The 19,901-nt window shown below is 45.3% G+C and overlaps 2 protein-coding genes across 2 annotated transcripts; one reads left to right on the forward strand and one right to left on the reverse strand.

The window, feature by feature from the left end:
- Positions 1 to 1,261: 1,261 nt before the first annotated feature.
- On the forward strand, positions 1,262 to 7,753 carry LOC123137561 (endoplasmic reticulum-Golgi intermediate compartment protein 3). Its single transcript, XM_044557372.1, has 13 exons — positions 1,262 to 1,608; positions 3,008 to 3,081; positions 3,225 to 3,308; positions 3,395 to 3,475; positions 4,305 to 4,385; positions 4,483 to 4,575; positions 5,455 to 5,628; positions 5,721 to 5,788; positions 5,928 to 5,979; positions 6,073 to 6,126; positions 6,207 to 6,296; positions 7,032 to 7,098; positions 7,373 to 7,753. Exons 1-13 carry the CDS (start codon positions 1,467 to 1,469, stop codon positions 7,462 to 7,464), a joined length of 1,152 nt encoding a protein of 383 aa, XP_044413307.1. The 5' UTR covers positions 1,262 to 1,466; the 3' UTR covers positions 7,465 to 7,753.
- A 4,076-nt stretch (positions 7,754 to 11,829) lies between these two features.
- LOC123137566 (F-box protein At5g46170) lies at positions 11,830 to 13,808 on the reverse strand. Its single transcript, XM_044557386.1, has 2 exons — positions 13,402 to 13,808; positions 11,830 to 13,234 (listed from the first exon to the last, which is right to left on the reverse strand). The coding sequence occupies exon 2, from the start codon at positions 13,065 to 13,067 to the stop codon at positions 11,997 to 11,999; it is 1,071 nt and encodes a 356-aa protein (XP_044413321.1). The 5' UTR covers positions 13,068 to 13,234; positions 13,402 to 13,808; the 3' UTR covers positions 11,830 to 11,996.
- Between the last annotated feature and the right edge of the window lie 6,093 nt (positions 13,809 to 19,901).

Below are 19,901 nucleotides of genomic sequence, written 5' to 3' on the forward strand. Positions count from 1 at the left end.
CAAGTTTGCGTATGTTGAAACAAAAACGATAGAACTAAACACCATACTTAGCTCTTGAATATTGTGGACGACCGATGTGATTTTCAAAATGGTTACCTCCGTTTTGAAACCGGCTGGGAATTCCCAACGATCAGGTTGCAGGCGCGCCATGTGTTTTCCCGCATGGTGGTGATGATATGCTGAAAACCCTTATGCCCCCCATCAATGCAATGAACAATACACGCTTAAAACTGCATCGGTACATGGATCCAATGATATGTTTTCGGTGACGCTACCCAACGAACGTTTGCCGGAGGTGCATGGTAAAACAAATGTTTTTTTGTGGTGGTTTACGTAGCATGAACATGACGATTCCTTCAAGCGAGCACGGCAATTTTCACGGTAAAACCCTTTGCTCCCAGAAATTGCATTGTGTCTAGGAAGAAATCGCCATGTGCGCCGTCTCGCTGGCTATTATTGTGGTGGTACTATGGTTTTTGGTACACACCTAGCAACCGGAGGGTGTGCGTCTCTTTGGCCCGACAAAATTGACCATGCCATGTTGGTGCTGTAGCCGTCGGGGAGGGAGAAGAAGAAAAAAGGGTCGACCACACCACCGAAGGTTCCAGATGCCAGCAGAGACGCACGCACGCACGCCTGACCTGCCACAACGGATTCTGTTGGTTAGGCCACCTACGACGAATCGTGTGCACCGGTGCACGTCACGTCTTCCACATCGGTCGCAAAGTGGAAACTCTCTCTCACAGATTCTAATCTAATTTTTTTTTAGCATCAGTACAGACACAAGCGCTCATATACACGCGCATACACTCATCCCTACGAAGCCATCATAGGCGTCTCGTCGTCGACGGGAACGTCTCCTTCTACTGAAAGCGCATCGCCGGAAATTCTAAAATAAATTCAGGAATAATGCGAGCACCAGGATTTGAACCCTGATGGGTTGGGAATACCACTGTCCACCTAACCAACTCAACCACAGGTTGATTCTAATCTAATGTTGAAATAATAATCCTACTGGTACTACTACTACTAGGAAAAACAACAATTGCGTAGGTAACCCGGAGTCGGATACGCGTTCGCGGCTGGTCCCGCGCGTCGTAGATCCCGTGGGCGGGCGGCTTCCCACCCGAACCGAACCGGACCGGCCACGTCGGCGGAGTCCAACGCATTTCCGACACCGCGGGCCAACGGCGCCGCGCCACGTGGAGCGCGTGCGCCCGTCCACGCCATCATCCTCCGTCCCCCCACCACCTCGTAATCATCTCCGACTCTTCTTCCCCCCACCCCTACCCCCCGAGGCCTCGGCTCGCTCGTAATCCCGACCCGAACCCGGCGGAATCTCGCGCCGGTCAAACCCTATCGCACGCGCGCGCGCGCCCCAGCCGCTCACGGATCGGGAGGATTAGGGCTCGCGAGCTGCTGCCCACCGGCGGTCTCCGCGGCGGCGGCGGCGGAGGAGAAGAGAGATGGAGGGCCTCCTGCACAAGCTCAAGGGGCTCGACGCCTACCCCAAGGTCAACGAGGACTTCTACAAGCGCACGCTCTCCGGCGGCGTCGTCACGCTCATCTCCGCCCTCGTCATGCTGCTCCTCTTTGTCTCCGAGACCAGTAAGCGCCGCCTATCCTCCTCCTCTTCAGCCCGCAATGGCGTCGCCGCGATGCGGAATTCAAGGTCCACGGCCCACGAAAAGACGTCCGATTATACTACTTGCTAGATGTCTCTAGGAATTAACAGGCTGTTCAGCTCGGATTGGGGCTAGGCTTGATTTCAGTGACGCGGATTTGGTGTGCTCCCGTAGTTACCCTTGCTTCAAATTGAATGCTGTGCAAGATTTTCGAGATGCTTTTGGGTTTGTCGGCGGTAACATTTCTTTTGGGTTCGACAGAGGTGGTCTATCTGACCAAGCAATGTCTTTGCCGTCCGGGGAAGGAAAAGCTTCCACTTTTTGGTGGACATGTCTACCTGTGCTGCGCTGGGCATTGCCGCAGATTGCAATGCTTGAGCTGTTGGAAGATTCCTGAGAAACTTTCCGTTTTAGTCCGTTCTGTTTGCCAGTTTGGTGGGGGACAAGGTTCAGTTTTTTCATGTGTATACAAGTGCTCATGAAAGGTCATACCTTTGCTGCTGTGTTCTTGCCTGTTGTTCAGATCATGTGTTCAGAAATACTCCCCCTGTTCCTGAGTCGATGGTGTTTACATACTTTGGTGCATACCAAGGCAGGGTGGCCGTGTGTGGTTTGGTGGGCAATTTTACCCTCTCTTGACGCTCGATGAATGGATCGGCGCGTGACAATGGTGTAATTGAGGTCGCACTACGAACGGGTAATAACTGCGCGTGAGGGGTAATTTTGCAGGATACTCAATTAAATGGCGCCACGAGTTAGGAAGGGTAGTTTTGGAAAATATACCTAGGAACCGCGGGAAAATACACCTAGGAACCGCGGGCGAATGGCGTCACGAGTTAGGAAGGGTAGTTTTGGAAAATATACCTAGGAACCATGGGAAAGTACACCTAGGAACCGCGGGAAAATGGCGCCACGAGTTAGGAAGGGTAGTTTTGGAAAACATATAAAATCGGAACGGAAGGAGTAGGTTGTCATTTGGGTTAGCACGCCTGTGCCATCAATATGTTCTTTGGAATGTCTGCTGGTAAAAAGGTTATATTTCTTATTAGTCAACATATTTTGACCAGAATGGGTTTGCAGTTTATAAAGTACTAAAGTTTAAGCGTTGAGGTCAGTGCCAATGTTCTGCCAGAAATTTGCAGTTGGAATATGTTGTGGTTTGCTCTGTTGGCCAAGTTTGATTGTGCGTTTTTGTCCAGTGTCTAGTCATGAAATCTGTTGTGCATTTGGTCTTATCTTTTTTCCCCCCTTTTATTTCAATATCGTGACCCTTTATATCCCTAGACGTTTCCATTAATGCTACATATGCTAGTCTATCTCAAATAAATGAAGTCCGAAAATGATTCTAATAGCCACTATTTATGTGTCTGCTATTTTTGCAGGGTCGTATTATTATTCAGCAACCGAGACTAAGTTGGTGGTAGACACGTCAAGAGGAGAAAGGCTAAGAGTAAATGTTAGTATTTGCCTTGTATCGATTAGACTTGATTCAGTTTTTTTTCTGCCGTAATTCAATTGTTTCTCTAAAAGGCATACTTCCGTATAATATTTTGGCAACATGGTGTTCATATGCCTTGTAATACTAAATCTATTTTGCAGTTTGATATTACTTTCCCGAGTATTCCTTGCACCCTTCTCAGTGTTGATACAAGGGATATTAGTGGCGAGCAGCACCAGGACATTGTACGGACTTCAGTCATCTCCTTTTTTTGCTAATTCTTGCTTTATCTGCTGATCCGTCATCTTATTCTTTCCATTTTTTGTTGTAGAGGCATGACATTGAAAAAAAGAGATTGGACTCACATGGTAATGTCATTGAATCAAGAAAAGAGGGCATTGGTGGAACAAAGGTTGGTGTCTCAGTTTCACTTAGTATGTTGAGCTCATTAAAAATTCTTGGTCTTGAATAGGTGCTCAATTTAGTATGGGTGTTTTGAAGTTGAGGAACATGTTTCCATAGATAACTGTAGAAACTGTGGTTGAAGTATACGTACTTGAGTAAAAAAAAAAAACCTCTTCCTTACTTTCTATGTTAATCACCTTTTTGGGGGAGTGGAACAACCAGAAATAAATACATATTGTTATTATTTGGTAAGGATTTAGTGTGAATAGAGTGTACATATTTACAAACAGGGGACTGAAATTTGAGAGCCATTCTGGCTCCTATATCTTGCACATGTGCGTATACTGTGCATCTGTGTAGTTCTCTGCTGGCATGTGGGTTTCTTAAGGAGTTAACACTGAGTAATTGGTACTCAATAATATGTTGACATAGAAATACTTTTTCTACTATAGATACCTCGACACAAAATCCTAATATCTATATTAGTTTCCTATTTAGGCTTGTGATATTTGTCATTGTTATAAAGGGTTTTCTATATGTTTCCACCTGTACTTTGTGTATTTATGCTGGCCCTTGGCCTCCGGGGAAAACAAGTTGCATATTTGCTAACATGGTTTCATAGCCTAGGTTTATGCCCTTCTTCTTCCTCTCCACGTGAGGGTCTTATGTTCAGATCAAAAAATTGTTATCTACGATGAAACTGTAGCTCGTCGAAATTATAAGGCTAACCTAGTCTTAACCATTTTTTCTTACTTATCTCAGCAAGTAACCTCTAATCATATCGCTATATTCTACTTTGTCATTTGATGCATATGCTTGATTGATCCTTTTTACAGATCGAGAAACCATTGCAAAAACATGGTGGAAGGCTTGGCAAAGGCGAGGAATATTGTGGCACCTGTTATGGTGCAGAGGAGGTGCGCACACTTTTGTGTTTTCCCTGTTTTAATCTCATTTTCTGTTACCTGTTTTACCTTTTTAACTTTGCACTGCTTGTGATTTTTTGGAGCCCAGTCAGATGAACAATGCTGTAATTCATGTGAAGAAGTTAGGGAGGCCTACAAGAAGAAAGGGTGGGCTCTTACAAACCCTGACCTAATCGACCAGGTATATGAATTATTTTGGCATGTTTTTTTGCCTGGATATATCCAGAAAAAACTTTGTTTTGAGATTTTGTTTAGGATTAAAAAGAAATCCATTGTATGGTACTATGTTGAAGATTGTGGATACCTTTCTGTGCTCTCTTGAATGACAGAGATGGCCCATCCCTGAAATATTTGCATGCCGTGCACTCTGCTGCATCATGTGCAACTTTGCACATGATACCGTCCCTTCTGTATCGTAGGCTCGTAACTAGCCATCATCCTTCTCTGTTCTTTTTCAGGCGTTAATTTACATACTAGTGGCCAGTTAGACACGTTTTAATGTGTTTGGTAACCCATTTCAGTCTGTATGTAGTCCATATTAAAATATCCAGAAATCTTATAATAGTGAACGGAGGGGTACTGTTGAAGGGAAATTACACACTGTAGGTTCTTTTTGAATATAAAATTGAGACTTGCTCTACTATTCGACGGCTGATTCTGTTAGACCTAATGTTGACAATACATGATGTTTGGTAACTCATTTCAGTCTGTATGTAGTCCATATTAAAATATCCAGAAATCTTATAATAGTGAACGATTACTGTTGAAGGGAAATTACACACCAAGGTTCTTTTTGAAGATAAAATTGAGGCATGCTCTACTATTCGACGGCTGATTCTGTTAGACCTAATGTTGACAATACATGATGCTGCAAGCAATAAGCTTGCAGGTGCAACATGCCCCTAGAGTTGTATAATGTATGCCTTGGATCCTATAATGTCCAACAGAACTTTTTTATGCGCTTTCTCTTTCTGCATGCCTGCTGTTTGCAACTGCTAAGATTTGTTTCTTCAAGAAAAGAACGGCTAAGATTTAATACAGTCTATGATGACTATTGCAGTGCGCTAGAGAGGACTTCGTTGAAAGAGTTAAAACCCAACATGGTGAAGGCTGTAGTGTCCATGGCTTTCTAGATGTTAGTAAAGTTGCTGGAAATTTCCACTTTGCACCAGGCAAAGGATATTATGAATCAAATGTAGATGTGCCTGAGCTGACTGCTGAAGGAGGTTTCAATGTAAGTAGGCTACATAATTTTTTCTTTCTTCCTTGGTTTATTGAAATGTTTGCCTTTAGTGTTCTCTAATATGCTGTGTGTAATTTTACCAGATTACTCACAAAATAAACAAACTGTCCTTCGGGACAGAATTCCCTGGTGCTGTCAACCCGCTTGATGGGTAAGTCTACACCTCCAGCACATTCAGCATGCAATGAACACAATAATATGGAGCATTCATGTTCCTCTAAGTAAATTTAAATATTTCATATTTTTTTCTTTATTCTGCCCTCAAGTACTAACCAGTTTCATGAACACAGTGCTCAGTGGACACAACCCGCATCAGACGGGACATACCAATACTTCATAAAAGTGGGTATTGCTGCACTCATGTTTGTTGCAGTTCTGTCACTTGCTTGTGCCCTTGGTTTATGCATCTAAGATTTAATGGGTATTCCTTTCCAGGTCGTCCCTACAATTTATAATGATATAAGAGGGCGCAAGATCGATTCAAACCAAGTTAGTAGAGTTCATTGAATGATTACATGCTCAACCTTTCTGTTAACAACCTTGATGATAACTGTTACTTTCATTCACAGTTCTCAGTAACGGAGCACTTTAGAGATGGAAATGTTCAACCGAGACCCCAACCTGGGGTATTTTTCTTCTATGACTTCTCACCTATAAAGGTAAATAATGATGATGTCAAAGATGCACATATGAATTTTCGCAGAAATATGTGACGGTTCTCACCTACGGAGTTTCTATCTTGGCTTCTCAGCCTGTCCGCTAATTTTGCTGTATGTGGCTGCATGTGTTCTCACTGCACATGCAACTTGTGCAAATGGCACCATCTGTTTATGTTATTTTTAAAACGCACGCGTGCGCGCACCACACACGCACTTGAGGACTAAAAACCTAAATCATATCCCTTTATTTATTTTAGAATGAACATGGCATTCATGCCCCTCCCAAAATTTTGTTGGGGTCAAGCCTAATGCGCATCTCTATTACTACCCATTATTATGCTGTTATTGCATGCCCATAGAGAGAGTTGCAGGATGAAACTGGACTTGATGAAATAACCTTTAGATTCGGTAAGTATATGAAGATAGTATGATTGATCTGTAGTTGGAAGGAGCAATGCCTCCATCTCGTGAGCGCTGAGAGTAAAATAACATACCGAGATACGTTTGTGCCTGTGGTTGTGTACATATGAGTGGAGTAAATCCACAATTAGCATGGATACTTAGTACAAAACCGTGATTTTGTCAAGTTAACTCTTTGTAGTTTGTATACGTTTTGTTTAGTTTAGCCATTTGTTGCGTGCACAAGATTGAAAGCTACTCTATTGAGCTCTTCATGTCTCTGAGCAACTATGATTGAGTTTTTGACTCCAGCTGTATGGCTAATGTCTTGTGCAGGTGATATTCACAGAGGAAAATAGATCCTTCCTCCACTACCTGACAAACCTGTGTGCTATAGTTGGAGGTATGAACACTGCCTCTAGTTTATGCATGCACAAACTACCTTATTTTATCATATCATATCATATCATGTTAAAGGTTGTCATCTCTTTGAGTCACTTTTTAGTACAGAAAGTGTCCTTGTATTTGTATTATGTTGCGTTCTGTATAAAACTGTTTAGTACAGAAAGTGTCCTTATATTTGTATTCTGTTGCGTTCTATATAAAACTGTGTTGAGTTTTTAGTCGAGGTCTCCACGTAGTGCGCCTTATTGATCTGTTTTCTGCATGATCCTCAGGGATCTTCACCGTCGCTGGCATCATCGACTCGTTCATATACCATGGACAGAAGGCACTTAAGAAGAAAATGGAGATAGGCAAGTACAGATGAAACCACCCAATATTTTCCAAGTTCTGTGGCTTGTAAGGAGGTGGATCCGGCATATGCGCGCCAAAAGACGACAAGACCCCAAAGGGTTACAAGGCAATCGAAAGTGATGATACTGCACATTAGTTGATGAAAACTTGTAAAAAAGGAAAGACAGAATAGGCTGGGTCTTGGGGGCAAGTGCTTTCATGTCCATTGATAGAGACTCTAGTTGACTGGCCTGAACTGGCGCAATGCTTACTGTACTTGGAAGTTGTTGGTGCATCACAGAATGTTCTCGTCAATCGCTTCACTCATTGTGTGTCACATCTTCGTTACTGTGGGTTGTGTTGATTTTGTTTTATTTTGCACTTTAGCGTTTTGGCAGAGATATATACTAGTTGACTTGAGCTCTTACGAAATTATATTTGTAATTCATTTTCCTTTGATTCAAAATGCTAGTCTTTTAGGACATGATATAATACTAAGATTTGGCCAACAAATTTTATGCAGACAATATTGCCTCACATAGAACTGGTTACATAAGTCGAAATTTGTCAGTGTCAATTCCAAACCGTTTTTGCAATTTTGCCGAACACAGTTGATGCCGTTCGATCTAGAGCCAGATATCACAGTATTTTTGCAAACTGACACACATGTGCCAGGTATCACAGCACAGTAATATAATGCTGGCACTCCCTTCGATCCAGAGTAATTGTTGTCGGAGGGATGTATGATTGTCACTTGGAAATAAATGTATGATTGTTATTAAAAGGATTTCCGTTAATATTTGATTGCCATTATAATTCAAGGTGAGGTTCCAGGAACGGGAAGGCGGGGAATACCACTCTGTATGTTGCTGGCAGGTAAGAGAGAGAAGATCCTCATCCAAAAGAATGCGCAGCAAAACTGTAGCTTCATTCCAAGGCTGTATCTAAATTGTCCATCAGGAAATTTGGCTCTTGTCAGCCTAGAATCACTTCTTTTAGTCTGCTCTCAAACCTTCATTCTAAGGATGTATCTAAATTGACTTTGCTGAAGAAATGGCCATCACAAAACAAAACACGCATTATTCTCTCTTAGAGGCTAGAGGTTTCTTGTCAAGCCAGCAATGAACCCTCTGTATATAGTTCCTTCTCTAAGCTGGCTTTGCTCTCCTCTCATATAACGCCTCTTAACACATCGATTTTCTATATTCAGAATTGGAACAGATCTGATAAGCCTCCCCCTGTGGATAAAAGATTCGCCACTTGCACCGGGATCAGATCAACGCAGGATGTGCCAGTCTGACAACCAGGTGCGCATAGCTCCATCTTATCCACTCAGCTTTCAGATTACACATAGTAATACACACGATCTGATCTGATCTGATCTGATCAAACTACCAGGAGAATCATATCAACAGTAACTACCTCATACTGTTGTTAATCCAATGTTCTAAATATAGTTAAAAACAGTTCTTCTCACACCATCTCGCTTATTATGGCAATGGCTCAAACTAGGTATAGATAGTTTGATTAGTTTGGCAGTAGAGGTAACTGTTCAAATAACACTGAAATTCATGGTCTTCTCAAACAGAGAGAGAAAAAACAAAGGTGTTCCTAGTTTCCTATCGATCTTTTCACGAGGAGCTGCCAAAAGAAAAACAAATCCTTCTCAAAGAAAGATGCAACCTTTACCATGGAGCTACAGAAACTCTATCACATTTATGAATCATAATAAGATCAATCATACGTTGGATGTGCATTTAATTTAATTAAAAGAATAGGCCACCAAGCAAACAAAATAGGTGCAACTTGAACTTAACTGAGAAACAATTAGGTGGCTGAAAGTGTATAATCTAACCTATTTCCAAAAAAAAATACACACTTGAGATGGCAGGCATGTACTGATCTACATTATCCAAAGATTCTCCTAAGTCATGATCGGTTTAGCTTATTCACAAGTACACATGCCAGCTTATTATTTTTAGGGTAAGTACACATGCCAGCTGAATCCAAATGCTACTATATATGTAGGAAATCATTCTTGTGCCAGCCTTACAAATGACCCCACTAAAGATCCCAAGGCCTCAATTATTCACAAAAACAATGAGCAAATTATCGCTGTAACCACATAAGAATGGATACAGCACGTTCACATCTTCTGAAGCATTCTTGTAAGATATTCCACTGCCAAATTATTTATGTGTTCTTACTTTTTTCATATAATAACTGGATCATGATCCAAGTCAAACAGGATGGGTTGTGAGTCTGCATCTTGGCATTAATGGCATGGCCAAGGATAATTGACCAATGATAACTAATCTGGCAATGCAATTCTTTTTACCAATGTACTCCATAAGCTAGATGAACTTGATAGAACTATATCCATAAAACCCAAGGAGATAAGAGTAGGCGACTAGTAATAAACTACTCCCTCTGTCCCATAATATAGGACGTTTTTTGACACCAGTGTAGTGCCAAAAAACGTCCTACATTATGGGACGGAGGGAGTAACAAATTAGGAAAGTCAACTTCAGGAAAGCATCCTGGCAACCGTAACTACAGTATCAAAATAAATACGCAGATCAAAATCAGCATCAGATTAGTACTTTTCATTTTTTAGTCCCAAATGGATAACATCTACCTGGAAGAAGAATCTGTCTGGTCTCTTTTAATGCTGCCTCGTGCATGCTTCCTTCTATGAAACTGCTGTGAAGTTTGGACCAGATTTCCTGAAAGCACACCAGAAGTTGTGACAAAATTATTTTTACCCCTGCAGTGTGGTACAGACACAAGCTTAAACCAGTGATTGAATCTGAATCTGAATCTGAAGCTCCCATACAAAGGGCAAGCAATGTCATTAGAAAGAGGAAACCAACACTACATGTGGTTTCTCAGCCGGACAGGTCTTCTCGCATTATCTCGCTTACTATGGCAGCAGATGTAACTTCTCAAACTAGGTAACTGTTCAAATAACACTGAAATTCAGGGTCTTATCCAAGGGAGAGAAAAAAAAGGTGTTCCTAGTTGTTTCTTATCGATCTTTCCGCAAGGAACTGCCGAGAAAACAGATCCTTCTCAAAGAAGGATGCAAACTTTGCCATGGAGCTACAAAAACCAAATCACATTTTGTGAATCATAAGATCACTCGTGCATTTAAATTTTTAAACAAATAGCCCACCAAACAAACAAAAAATAATGCCAAACTGAACGTAGCTGTGCAACAGTTAAGTGGCTGAAAACATATAATCCAACTTATTTCCCCCAAAAAACATACACACTTGAGACATGTAGTACATCATCCAAAGATTCTCCAAAGTCACGATCAGTTTATTCACAAGTACACATGCCAGCTTATTATTTTTAGGGGAAGAACACATGCCAGCTGAATCCAAACGCTATACATGTAGGGAATCATTTTTGGGCCAGCCTTACAAATGGCCCCACTAAAGATCCGAAGGCCTCAACTATTCACAAAGTTGTAACCTCATAAGAATGGATACAGCACGTTCACGTCTTCTAAAGCACTCTTGTAAGATATTCCACTGCCAAATTATTTATGCGCTCTTACCTTTTTTAGATGATAATGATTGATGTGTTCTTACTAACTGGATCGTGATCCGAATCAAATGGGATGGGTTAAGTCTGCATCTTGTCATCAATGGCATGGCCAAGCATAATCGACCAATGATAACTAATCTGAAATTGCAATTGTTTTTACCAACGGTACTCCATAAGGTAGATGGAGATGAATAGAGCCATATCCATGCAACCCAAAGGAGATAAGAGTAGACAAGTAGTAGCATACCAACTTATTAGCAAAATCAACTTCAGGAAAGCATCCTGGCAACCGTAACTAAAGTTCCAAAATAAATACGCAAACCAAATCAGGTGGCAGCTTTTCCGCTGCACGAATTTGCCAGTCAGCATCAGATTAGTCCTTTTCATTTCTTAATCTTAGATGGATAAAATGTACTACCTGTAAGAAGAATCTGGCTGGTCTTTTAATGCTGCCTCGTGTATGCTTCCTTCTATGAAACTGCTGTGAAGTTTGGACCAGATTTCCTGGAAGCATAAGAGAAGAGCTGTGAAGATTTGTTTTTACACATGCAGCTCAAACAATCTGAAGCTCCCACCTAGTCACAATGGATAAGCATAAGGGCCATGCCACTGGAAAGAGGAAACCAACACTGCATGTGGTTTCTCAGTCGGACAGGTCTTACTTGATGTAGTTTGGCTAAAAAAAAGTAGAGGCAGAGAATGTCAAAATGCACATTGCCTCTTCAGATATCTCAACTGGCAGAATCCTTTTGTGGGAGTGAAAAATCAGCCTTGCATTAACAAAAAAAAAGCAGCTTGTATGAGGGTTAGATCACATCAGAGTGTCGTTAGAGAAGGGGAGCAATGAGAAAATGTACTGATTTGATATGTTTTTCATATAGCTAACCAGATGTCACCACTGTACAAAGAGCTAACACACCAGACAACAAGCACAGACTATTACACAGACCAAAAGTTAAAGCAGCCAAACGACCCTTCTTGCACCAGCAAGCAGATACCCCGGAAGAACTCCTAGAAGCCATTCATCTCCAGAAGGTATGTGCGCCTCTTCATCAGCGCCTTGGCAGCGAATTTGAATGGCCCATCAAATGCTCCAGAGATGAACGCGTCCGTTTCCTTGCGGCTGACATGGCCGCCATTGCTTCCCTCGGTGGAGGGCTTGATAGCAACCAGTGTAGCACCCTGCAACGCGATTCCTCCGGGCAGCTCGAGATATGGCGCGTATTTCAGCTTCATGTTGCAGGCCGGGACCTGGGTCCTGTTGGAGCATGCTGAGGCCGACAGTTGGTTCTCTCTGAACTCCTTCAGCTGCTCTGCTCCCATGGTCAGCGTGCCCTGACCATCGGCATCGGTCAGCACCAAGCTCACAAGTGTGGCGTGCTCCTTGATGATCGACCGGAGAAGATAATGCCTCGTCGATGCTGCGATGAGGGAGCTGATTGTCCACACGACACGGAGCTTGAGCCCGCCATTGGTATAGAAAGACTCCGGCATGCTCCCATTGTCCTCCGAAGACGGCTCGTGCTCTGCGCCAACAGGCTTGCGGTCAACCCTGGTGCCCCCGAGGATCACGCAGTTCTGAAGCGTGCTCCCGTACTCTGCCCGCCATTTCAGGAGCACCCCGTCCTCGGTCCCGACATCCCCGGAAGGGAGCTCGATGTGAAGGTTCCGAACGTGCGTGAAGCTCCGTAGCACCTGCGCCGGCGAGTGGTGCGCGAGCTGCGGGAAGAGCGGCCGCCCGGCGCCGTTGGGGCCGCGCGCGTTGTGGAAGGGCTTGATGATCGTGAAGAGCATCAGCTTGAGGAAGTGGGAGAGGATGTTCCGGGGCTTGGGCGAGGTCAGGTTGAGGGCGTCCTCGCCGTCGCCGTCGACCGCCACGACGCGGTCGATCTTGACGCAGACGTCGTGGACGTGGGGCACGAGCCCGTTGAACCGCTTGGACGCGGCGGAGCAGCGGCCGAGGGAACGCACGTCCTCCACCTTGTTGAGGATGAGCAGGACGAGCGAGTCCGGCAGGCAGTCGAACAGGTCGAGCTCGAGCTCGAGCGCCGGGTCCGCGTGGATTCGGGCCTTGGGAAGCATCGCGCCGCCGGAAGGTCACGCCTTCTGCGCCGCCCGCCCACCCACCCCGCGGAACAAACGGCACCAAGATTGCCGGGAATGGGCAAGAACAGGCTGCTCGACCTTGGCTCTTCGGATGGCTCGCGCAATGGCAGCAACCGCCCGCCAAATCGACGCGACGCGACCGCCTGAAGGGAAGGAGAAGAGGAACAGCTCAGAGCACGGACGGGAAACATCAGAGACATGGATGAAATGTCAAGGGATTGAAGCAACATGCAGCAAAATCACCATCAACAATCGAAGGGGACCTCAAATGAAGAACCGGGCGAGTGGAATCCACCAATCTTTTACATACCTCAGCCGCCGGTCGCCACCACCGCCGCAGCCGCGCGCGGACGAACAACTAACCCAGGCGAGCAAATCGGACCGAGACCCGCCCAGAACCCGCGCTCTCCGCCGGATCCGACGCCGGCGAGCGCCTGGGAGGCCAGGGAACCGCCCGAAAACTCCCCGCAATTCCCCGCCCGACCGACCGACCGACCGCGGCGCGGCTGCTCCGGCGAGCAGATGCAACGCACTCCGCGAGCTCCGATTCGGCGGGCTCCCGGCGGCAATCCGGCGAGGGTGCTGGCTAGGGTTTATCGGAGGCGAGGGATTGGGGATATTTTTCTCCGCTCCTCCCGGCGGCAGCTGTTTTTCTCTAGCTCGTGCGGTCGCAGAGGAACAACGAGAGTGCTTCTGCTCTGCTCTCCGGCACCACTCGACGGTGGGCGGCTTTTAATATCGGGCCGGAGGACGGGGGCGGTGGCGCCGTCAACAGGTAACGGCTCCCCGCAGTTAAGCCAAGCGGCGGTGGCGCGCCGTTGGTTGATGGGTAACGGCGGGGGAGCCGTTGCTCCAGGTCCACGTCAGCCGGGGAGGGTGGTGTGTGGTGCGACAAAGCACTGTCAATTTTCTCATCAGACAAAATATAAACGGAGGCGCCCAATTTGAACAAATAAGCATTCGTACCTATGAATCGGGCACGCATCCTATCTCTATGATCACCTTCGAAGGGTCGAGCCGATAAATTGTTACCGCATTCTCACCTCTCAAACTAATTTGAACCATCGTTGTATCACTTGCGCATCATCGTGTACCAAACCATGAACACAAATACTTTAGCCCCCTCCTTCTTAAGAAGCGTAGGGTTTCTTTGCCTTCCGTATGTATCGCCGCCGGTCTGCCTCGTCTCCGGTGGACTTAGAATCATGATGGCGTGGTGGATCCTGACCCTTGCTGGTGGGAGGGCTCTGTTTTTAGATGTTCCTTTGAGTTTTATTAGGGTTTCTGTCATACTCAGAAAAACGAGATGGCGGCGGCTCCCTGAAGATGAAGTAAGGTTCTCCTCGCCTAGCCCGGTGGTGTCTCTAGCATTGTAGGTGGGTGTGCGAAGGTGTGTCTCTGACGGATTTGTACTTAGTGGATTTGTACGGATCTGATCGTGGTTCGTCTACATTCTTCTGTCTTCATGTGGGATCCTTTCTATCTATTACTCCCTCCGTCTCAAAATAAGTGTCTTGAGCTTAGTACAAATTTATACTAGAGCTAGTACAAAGTTGAGACACTTATTTTGGGACGGAGGGAGTACTATTTTTTAACGGTGGTTGTTGTTGTTCTGTTGCGCTGGTTCTATGGGGCCTCAACATGATGATTTTCTGATTGTTTATTACAACTTGCTCGGTTTCGGTGGGGGAGGGGCAATGATGGCAACGCGTCTTCGGCCTGCTTCAGTGCTTGTAGTCGTCGCTAGGTGGTCTACGAATTTAGATGTAATTTTTATTACTTTTAGTGTTTTATGTACTGCCGTGATTGAAGATGAATAGACCGGTTCCTGCAAAAAAGAAAAAACCCAGAAGTTTTCATATTAAAAAATGTACCGAACAGATTTTCAACTTTGACATACAAAGGAACCGAACTTTTTGGACAACTTCATTCATGTTTGCTAATTACTCCGACAATATTAGCGCATAAATGTCACCGTGTTCAGCCTCTCTGTCACACACAAAAACTTTGAGCTGGCCTCCGGTCCTCGTGCATCTCCTCTACCCACATAGCCCGGATAGGGCCGAGGACCAACACATCCACAACGCTTGGACTTGCTTTAACGAATATTAGCACATCCACAACACATCCACAACGCAACAACCAATCCTCCTAATTGGAGATCAGAGGATGAGTGTGAGCTCGACGGCCCAACGAATATTAGCACGGAAAAAGACACGGGCCAGCGACAAGCCACGCCGGTCAAAAACAAGGAAAACATACTCCAGCCCGGGAGACGGGGCAGGGGCAGGAGCCGTCGCGACCGTTGTCTTTTCGCCCTGTGACAGCGAGGTGGATTTTTTCTATATATTCCACCACGTACGACCCGAAGCCGACACGAGGAGGGAGGGAGGGAGGGAGCGGCGGAAACGACCAAGGCGTCGTTTTTGTGCTTGCGAATCCAGTGAGGTGTGCGGCAGATCTGGTCGTGAGGCGCACATTTCTTCTCTTTTTATCCCTCTGCTCGTCGTGAGGCGCGTCGTGTACCGGGAGGTCACGTTGCGTCGGCACGGACAAAAGCTAGTAGCGATCACGCGGGCGACACGGACAAATTGGCAGAGATGTGATGGTACATGGAGCTTGGGATTCTCGTGGTAGAGTGGTTGGACAACGAGCCCCCGCATTTTCTGGAATACACTAGGCGCGGACGTACGATCTAGGGAAAAAAATGGGTCGCGCTAACTGCCACACGTGTGACAGGAAGGGAGGCGCACCACACGTCTCTAATATAAACAGATTGCCACGTCATCGCATCCATGCATGCAAGAATCTTTTTGGATTTTCAGTTTTTAAAATGTTTTATCTCTTAAACGAAAAATCCGATTGAAAATCCGTTTTCACCATTAAATCCATCGCGATGAGATCTTCGAAACTAGATCCCATGTTGATATGTTTTGATGAAATTTTTTTTGAATTAAAAGTTGCCATGTCTATTGCATATGAATTGCCATGATATTTACACTGAAGTTAACATTTCTGAAAAAAATTCTGTGGAGACCGGCTGCAAAACCCGTTCCGTGCATACCCAATGCCAGATGCGGCCACGTGTCCCACCTCGCCATCCCACGTCCCCCTGTCCTCTGCTCCCGTTCGTGGTTTTTCTTGGCTCGATCGCCTCTTCTCAGCTCCAGGAAACGTCTCTCGGCTCGGCTCGATTGGAGTCAGCATAGGATTATTTTTATGGAAGTCGGCTCCACCACATTCCCCTCATTCGCCGCCGCCGATGCCGTCGGAGTCGCCTCCGTCGTCCGCCGCCAGCACCTCGCCCGACACAGGATAAAGCGAGCGCGTACACCGACCACAGTACACAGGTGCGGCTCCGAACTCCTTTTCTCGTCCGCTCGCCACTGACCCCCTGGTCCCATGTTCATCGCTTTTGGTTTCTACTCTCAATCTACTAATTAGGTACACGTGCATTGCACGCATGAGATTTGGCAACCAAATTATGAATAAACACCACACTATAGCATGTAACCTTTGAGTCATATATGCATGATGTAGATGTTCGTTTAATTCTTATAGTTCATCTCATTCAAAATCAATTAGTTTTATAAAAAAATTAATCTATTTTAAGATTCATGGAATTGTGCGTTGTAAAGCATAAAATAAAAACAAATAATGGCAATTCATTTAGAAAAAAAAAGTTTGGGCAATTATGATACGGAAGATTCTAGAACCAAGGAGAAGTGCTTGTATTTTAAGGTTTGTGCATTATGCTTAAGTTCAACCATGGAGTCTTCTAGATTGTACATGTGGCAGAATCTGGTGGAATGTAGATGATATCCAACGGCCATTAGTGCTCGGATTTGCCATCTCTGCACCGTCGAATTGGCTTCATCCAACGACCATCTTTCAAAGTTATTCGCACACTATATAGGGGTATAGATTTGGTTCTCGTGTAAGTTCTGACACCTTTTGTTTAAACACTGTTTAGTACCTTAGTTATGAGGATTGGTACATGTTAGCAGATCAACCTTTATGTAGCAATAAAAACCAAAGATTAAGATTCTCTCAGTCAGCACAAAGTATTAGTGTTTGTCTTTCTTTTAACAAAAAGTATTATTGTTTGTCACTTGTCAAATTGTCATTACTAGGGATACATTTGACTTAATATATGTGACCTACTGAAATTTTAGGGGCATGATATATTGTGGCTAAAAGAGGTTGTTAAACCTTTCCACATATATTTTCTATTCTGGAGCACTGTGCTTCGGAACTACTAATGTTATGGAGTGATATTTGTATGGTGTTCGCTTTTTTGATTATTCATCAGAGGCATAATCCAGTTTTGGGGCTTAGTCTTATGAGGCTGCTGACCGAGAACATAATAGCTGAATTCCACACTGAGCTGGAACATCTTCCCTTGAGAGCTCCATGAACATTCCTTGCATTAAATACGCGACCGCATCGCCCCCCCCCCCCCCCCCCCCGCGGGCGACCGGCCGCACGTCGGGCCTCCTCCCTCCAGGCTCCCCCCTTCCTTCTTCCTTCTCACCGCCGTCGCCGGTGCCCGCGGCCGGCTTGGCCCTGGGGCTGCTGGTGGCGGCAGCCTCCTGGCCCTTCCCCTCCCGGCCGCTCTCCGGCGCGGGCGGAGCGGCTCCGGGGGGTGCATCTCGGCGGCGGCGGTCTGGCGTGGCGGCTATGTCAAATTGATGGCAAATATTGTAGACTTACATTACATTAGGAATGTCAGATTGATGGCAAATATTGTACCAGTGGCTATGTTGATAATCTGGAACTACATGAAGCTTTAGCTGTAAGAGCAGTGGCATTTGTTCCGTGTAGCTTTCATCATGTAAATTGGTCTTGTAATCGTCCTGCTGATATAATCGGTCCCCTGACATTATCAGGACCATTATTTGTAACGAACGGAATTTCAATGAATGATATGAAGTTGTCCTTTAAAATATATATATATATCTGATGTCTTTTCTTGACCAAATACAATGTACAGTATACCATTTGAAAAAATACATATCTTCCAAACCAGCAGCTCAAAAATTCTGAAACTTGTACAACAGCTCTAGCCTTGAAGATAGCTATAACTTTTAGTTGATGTTTTTTGCAGGAACAATCGTATAACATATCAAAATCTCTGCAAAAGGCAGGCTACTCTAATTCTCTGCGCACTGAATTGCTACCCAATAATGACATGATCAATGTAATCTGGCAAAACTTTCAGAAATAATTACATCTAGCAGCATCAATTGAATTTCAGTGTAACACGCTGTAAATGTAGACAAGGTCCAGTGTAACAGAGTGCGTCAATCAAGATTCAGGAACGCACCAAAATATATCCAAAGTAACGAGCTCCTTATAGGATGCAGCAAATTCTTTTCATCGGAATGTACAATGTGGCAGAACCGTCCTCATCATCGGCAAGGTTTATGTTATCCAAGCCTGCGGCAGGGCCGCCGTTGTCGTAATAGGCGATGTTGTTGGACCGGGCGTGCCCACTCCTGTCCTCGACGGTGGTGGAGCTTTAGACTGCGGGGGCAGGTGCACGGCGGCCATGGCTATCGTTCAAGTCCGTTGTGTCCATAGGAAGGAGACGGTGGCATGGCTGTTTGTTCCGCCCACTGTAGTGAGCACCTGAGCGGGGAACCCACGGCGGCCGCTAGTCCAATCCCGTGGCCATGGAGGACAGTGCTCCGGTCGCATCTATTGGAGCCGATATAGTGTTCACAGGGCTCAGTTTGGAGCTGAGAAGAGGCGATCGAGCCGAGAAAAACCATGAACTGGAGCGGATGACAGGGGGACGTGGGATGGTGAGGTGGGACACGTGGCCGCATCTGGCATTGGATATGCACGGAATGGGTTTTGCAGCCGGTCTCCATAGAATTTTTTTCCACGATGTAGGCATGTGCATTGCACGCACAAACTACCTGCTTCCATTTGGCGGCATGTTGGTTCTCCTGACGAGCTTCTGAAATTACTCTGCTTGCGATTGCGATGCGTGTGTGACTGTAAAGTGCTTTTCTGCTCGCCGAGCTCGAACGCACCTTCGATGAACCGTATAAAAATCCAAAAGTCCAAATATTCGTAGGCGTTTTGATGGAACGGAGCAGTTGGAAGTTTTCCTTCATGGTTTGTTTCTTTAGAAATCTTACTTCATTATAGCAGCACAGGCTCACGGTTCGTTGCATCGTCGTGACAAAATCGGACAAGCTTTCATCGTATGCGAGGCAATTTTGCGCTAGAAATAAGGAAAATGTGGGCCGATTTGTGTTCCTGTAGACCAAGATCGCAACATGCTGACACGCAAGAACATATAGCGTGCTAAGAGGGTTGTAAATCATGCATTTCTCTACCACGCAAAACATGGCATCAGTATGACAATATATAGCTCGATTAGCTACAAACATATGTGAGCGTAGCCCAAGGACAAAGAAGCAGTCACCAGAGATGGCAGATTAAACAGAAACAAAGCAAGCCACCAGCCCCATACGCGTGAAACGACGACAGATGAGGTATCGCGTGGGATCTATCCATGGCGCTCCACACACGGCCGATTTTTCGTGTTTTGACCCTTTTTTGAAACAAAATCAAGATCTAACCCCAGTTTGAAACCTTTTTGAGATCTGACCTTTTTGCTACCGCCAGGCTTTCAAGCGGTAGGGTTGCACAGTCTACCGCCGCAGGGTCTGGCGGTAGGTGTGGCTGACGGCCGTTAAATCGTTAACGGCTGCTTACGGACCTACCGCCATAAGCCAAGGCGGTAGTCAGCATAAACCTACCGCCAAGAGCCCTGGAGGTAGGGTGGGAGCATGT

This window comes from Triticum aestivum, chromosome 1B, assembly GCF_018294505.1.
Source record: "Triticum aestivum cultivar Chinese Spring chromosome 1B, IWGSC CS RefSeq v2.1, whole genome shotgun sequence".
Taxonomy (NCBI): domain Eukaryota; kingdom Viridiplantae; phylum Streptophyta; class Magnoliopsida; order Poales; family Poaceae; genus Triticum; species Triticum aestivum.

Bases quoted from the DNA above. Each gene is read 5' to 3' on its own strand.
- LOC123137561 (XM_044557372.1), top strand. From the start codon at position 1,467: ATGGAGGGCCTCCTGCACAAGCTCAAGGGGCTCGACGCCTACCCCAAG. The intron at 4,386-4,482 runs GTGCGCACACTT...TTTGGAGCCCAG, and splicing joins CCTGTTATGGTGCAGAGGAG to TCAGATGAACAATGCTGTAA. The intron at 7,099-7,372 runs GTATGAACACTG...CATGATCCTCAG, and splicing joins CCTGTGTGCTATAGTTGGAG to GGATCTTCACCGTCGCTGGC.
- LOC123137566 (XM_044557386.1), bottom strand. From the start codon at position 13,067: ATGCTTCCCAAGGCCCGAATCCACGCGGACCCGGCGCTCGAGCTCGAG.